This window comes from Olea europaea, unplaced genomic scaffold, assembly GCF_002742605.1.
Source record: "Olea europaea var. sylvestris unplaced genomic scaffold, O_europaea_v1 scaffold2278, whole genome shotgun sequence".
NCBI lineage: Eukaryota > Viridiplantae > Streptophyta > Magnoliopsida > Lamiales > Oleaceae > Olea > Olea europaea.
This window is the reverse complement of record NW_019240852.1, coordinates 94,297-98,527: the sequence shown is the minus strand read 5'-3', so window position 1 is coordinate 98,527 and position 4,231 is coordinate 94,297. Positions and strand designations below refer to the sequence as shown.

The 4,231-nt window shown below is 35.9% G+C and overlaps 2 protein-coding genes across 4 annotated transcripts in view; one reads left to right on the top strand and one right to left on the bottom strand.

The window, feature by feature from the left end:
* The first annotated feature begins 12 nt into the window (after positions 1 to 12).
* Positions 13 to 3,326, top strand: LOC111381301 (ATP-dependent RNA helicase-like protein DB10). 3 transcript variants are annotated; one of them, XM_023005076.1, is made up of 5 exons: positions 13 to 151; positions 314 to 652; positions 1,098 to 1,238; positions 2,243 to 2,311; positions 2,476 to 2,895. In XM_023005076.1, exons 1-5 carry the CDS (start codon positions 125 to 127, stop codon positions 2,623 to 2,625), a joined length of 726 nt encoding a protein of 241 aa, XP_022860844.1. In that variant the 5' UTR covers positions 13 to 124; the 3' UTR covers positions 2,626 to 2,895. The 3 variants fall into 3 exon arrangements, with proteins under 3 accessions (XP_022860844.1, XP_022860841.1, XP_022860843.1); XM_023005073.1 differs by having other exon boundaries at positions 15 to 151; positions 2,825 to 3,326; XM_023005075.1 differs by having other exon boundaries at positions 74 to 151; positions 324 to 652; positions 2,825 to 3,325.
* Positions 3,327 to 4,145: 819 nt separating this feature from the next.
* Positions 4,146 to 4,231, bottom strand: part of LOC111381302 (pentatricopeptide repeat-containing protein At2g22070-like) — a 5,949-nt gene continuing 5,863 nt past the window's right edge. Inside the window, exon 2 of the mRNA XM_023005077.1 lies at positions 4,146 to 4,171. Within this exon, the coding sequence (XP_022860845.1) occupies positions 4,146 to 4,171 (26 nt within the window). The remainder of the gene's footprint in view (positions 4,172 to 4,231) is intronic.

Below are 4,231 nucleotides of genomic sequence, written 5' to 3'. Positions count from 1 at the left end.
ATTTTTTATCATGATATTTGTTTCTTCCAAATGACATGGTCAGTGGGAGTTGCATTTTCAAAATTTTCAGTCACAGTGTAATAATTTGGTACATCTGCAAACGATTCCATCGTGTTTTCAAGTGATGGAATTAAATTCAGCCACATCTCAAGTAATGAATTTTCTGTCCTATTAAATTTTTGGGGGGTGAATATCTTGCCTGTAATTTCATTAGCATTATAATTGATGATTTATGTTTCTGTACTTTTGATGATTCACTTGCCTGGGTTTATGATCAATAATTTGTACTGTTATTTTGTCTTTTACTACTAAGGATATTCTAGAGAGAAGCTCTGATATGGCGGCTACTGTAACTGCATCTTCTACTGGTGTACGTTATGCACCAGATGACCCCAGCCTCCCAAAACCTTGGAGAGGCCTGGTTGATGGAAAGACTGGATATCTATATTTCTGGAATCCAGAGACCAATGTTACCCAATATGAAAAGCCCGCTGCCTTGTTGCAAGCAAGCCCTGGTTCACCTTACAAATCTTTGACTTCATCGGTTCAAAAGTCCTCTCCCGAACGTTGCAGCGACAATGATGGTGATGATTATAGCGGTGGTAACAATGGTGTATCAATGAAGGTTACTTTTGGAGCAGGAAGTTATCAGGTGTCTAAATGGTTCTCTTATAAGTTCTTTGCATTCCAGTGTCACTTATAACACAGTTACACTGAACATTTCTAGACCCATCTTATCTAAGTAGAAATGACATCCACAATTTCTTGTCTTGCTTCACTAACCTATTTTACGTGTTGGGTTTACTTTTTGTCATTTGTCGACTAGCATTTATTCAACAAATATTTGTTGGTACTGTTAGATTCTCTATTTCACGATCCCTCTCTCTGTCTCTCATGCTGTGTATGTGTGTTAATATCATAACTATTGCATGATTTTATTTGCTTTCCATTGCAACTTATATTTGGTGATATAATTTAGTTGGAGCATCTATAACTATTACCTATGTTAATATGCAATGTGTTAATGACTAAACAACCCAAGGATGGACGTATATGTTATTTTATTAACTTTTAATTTTTTCTTCATTTTGAGTTAGACTACAAGTAGTAGATTGGATGGTTCACGTGATGATCTGAATGTGAAAATGGGTACTGGACATGGATCATCTGCTTCCAAAGGTGCACCAAGTGTGTTGTCTCCTGATGCGTATTGTAGTCAGCATGAAATATCCGTAATAGTAAGAATCTATATCATTCTGTGTATTTATTATTCTATGTGTTTTTCCGCTTTAATGATGTTTGGTTTGTCCTATTTGAAGAGAAGCTGCTTCCACCTGAAGATCATTTTTATTTTCAGTTTCTAGGATCAACCTTACCGTTGGATTATTTTCAGTTTCTAGGATCAACCTTAACATTGGATGACTTTCCTCAGCACAAGCTGATCCAACCTAGTGTCAAGACAGTTTTTATTACTTGCAAGGGATTCTACAAAAAGCAAAAAAAAAATAAAAATAAAAATGGAAGTTTTAAGGCCCTGTTTGGTTTAAGTAAAAACAAGTTGATAAAAAATATAAGTCAAAGTAAAAAATTAATTTTAGCAATGCCTTACATGGGAACCTCAGCTTTATCAACTTTTGGACCGCACATTTCAACAACTTTTATTGAAATCTAGTAAAAATTTGATTTTTAGAAAAACTAAACAGGGCTAAGTAGTGAGCAGCGTAAATTTTCTTAGAAAATTAGGAGATTCACGAGTTTGTAACATCATGCATGGTTTCGATTATTTTGTAATTTTGTTAATGTTTTTTGCTTGGGTTATGCTACGGGTACAATGCGGTGTCCAACGCCGTGTCCAACGCGGACACACGGCATCTCGGCATTGGCTGAGGAGCCTGTCACATCCGGGCCCACGGGCGCCTCGGCCAATGCCGAGGTGCCGTGTGTCCGCGTTGGACACGACATTGTACCACAATCATTATTCTTTTTGCTTTGGTTTTGTGTAGTTAATTCTTCTACCGCTTATCAACTAAGATTCGATTTTAAGAGTTGAAAAGTGAAAGATAATTTAATACCAATTGAAGTTATTTTGGTGTGAATGCTTGGTCGTGACTCCCCAACCCCAAACTCCCATTTCTGATTTTGCATACATACTCTTTTGTTCTGTACCTACTCATTCTTTTATTTGTCACTCAAGTCATATTTACGTAAATGCTAACTGCTCACTCGTTCTTCAATCATCTAGGGAGATAATGTGCCCCAACCCTTCGTCTCATTTGAAGCCACTGGTTTTCCCTCGGAGATTCTAAAGGAGGTATGTGCATAATTTGTATATTTGTAGTTCTTTGACAGCTAGAAGCCTTTATCAGTTTGAACGGTGGATTAATTAATTTTTCTGCAACATTAATTGACTGCTGGATGTCCGCTAGAGATTAAGGACTCGTACTCAATTTTTTCCATCCGAACTTTTTGTCTCAGGTGCGATATTTGCTCCAGGGAGGAGCCAAATGTCGTACGCTGTGCGCCATCGGATGGGGCTTGATGTATTTGGAGTGCCCGTATTTGGTGACCAATTTTGTGAAGGGCTATCTGAATGATACAAATTTGTTACTGGGACTTTGTTGGTAGTTGTTCATTCTACCCCCTGGTCCAAATAGGAGAAGTAACGACCTCCTACTGTAGCTTGCACCAGCAAGCAGTGGCTGTTTACATTGGGGGTGATGCTTGTTCTTGCACTGGCCATTCCCATAAGCCTGAATGAAACCAATCACAAATCTTGAAGAGAGTACCTCTGCTTACTGGTGTTGCGGTTTTTTTGGTTTTCCAGGTATACCAAGCTGGATTTTCTGCTCCTACTCCAATACAGGCACAATCTTGGCCAATTGCTCTACAAGGTCGCGATATAGTAGCCATAGCCAAGACGGGCTCTGGGAAAACACTGGGTTACTTGATTCCTGGATTTATTCATCTAAAGCAACGACGAAATAATCCTAAATTAGGTCCAACAGTTCTGGTATTGTCACCAACGAGGGAGTTGGCAACTCAGATACAAGATGAAGCCGTGAAGTTCGGAAAATCGTCAAAGATATCTTGCACGGTATGGATTTGATGATTGCTTGAATTTAATGAATATTGGTTCAATAACAAAGATGCTTCTATTTGTGTCTTCTTATGTAACCTTGCAGTTTTGAAGGTGTAATACCTAAGAAGTATAAACTTGTTATGTACCCGTACTTGATGTGTATTCGAGCTCCGATACTCTCCAATACGTATCGAATACTTTTTTTATAATTATTTTATATATTTTAATATATTTTTTAATTTTCGATACGTATTTTTCAATTATTTTATATTTTTGCCCCTGTTTAAGCCACATTATTGTAAAAATGAGAATGAAAAATATAGCCGTATGGGCCCCACACAAGAGATAAAAAGTCAAATGTGGTGCTTTGATGTGACGGATAATGGTTATATTTTTCATTTTAATGAGAAAATAATGAGGTTCAAATAAGGCCTTTATATATTTTCGATAAGTATTTGATATTTCATGGTTCACATGCACTTTTACTGCCAAAACGTTGCTATGAAACTTCTTGTGCAACCTTCTTCATCTAGTGCAGAAAGAAATTTGAGTACATTTTCTTTTGTTATTCGACTAGGAATAAAATAATTCTACAACGAGCTGAAGAATTGGTTTTCATTCATAGCAATTTGCATCTTTTATCAAAAAAATTGGATCTTTACTAAAAAGAGTATTCAAAATGTGGGACATTGTTGGAAACTCATTTGATAATCTTAAAGGTGTTGGACTGCTTGAGGTTGCTAATCTCTCATTAGATGAGTCAAAGTTGGAGAGTGTTATTTTTAATGATAATGAAGAAATTGATGTTTATGACGTTGAAGAAAATGAAGTTTCGACAATTAATGGCTAAGATAAAGTGCATTATTATTTTATTTTATTTTTATTTTAATGCTTTTGTAGTAATTTTTTTATATTAAAAAAAATTATTTCGAATTTTATAGCACATATCGGCGCATTCTAATTTTTTCAAAAAAACCTTATTGGTATATCCGTATGTATCGTATCCGAACTACGTATTCATATCTTAGAGTAATACTATTTCCTTATTTTTTGGTTTGCAAATTATCTAGGATATGTTTGTCTGATCATATTCTGAAGGAATATTGTATGGGGTAATGAAGTTTTTTCAGGAGAGATTATATGGCTCAAAAG

Excerpts from the sequence above, each read along its gene's own strand:
- LOC111381301 (XM_023005073.1), top strand. The coding sequence starts at position 125 with ATGGAATTAAATTCAGCCACATCTCAA. Across the intron at positions 152-313 it reads TAAATTCAGCCACATCTCAA|GATATTCTAGAGAGAAGCTC; the intron begins GTAATGAATTTT and ends TTTACTACTAAG. Across the intron at positions 653-1,097 it reads TTGGAGCAGGAAGTTATCAG|ACTACAAGTAGTAGATTGGA; the intron begins GTGTCTAAATGG and ends ATTTTGAGTTAG.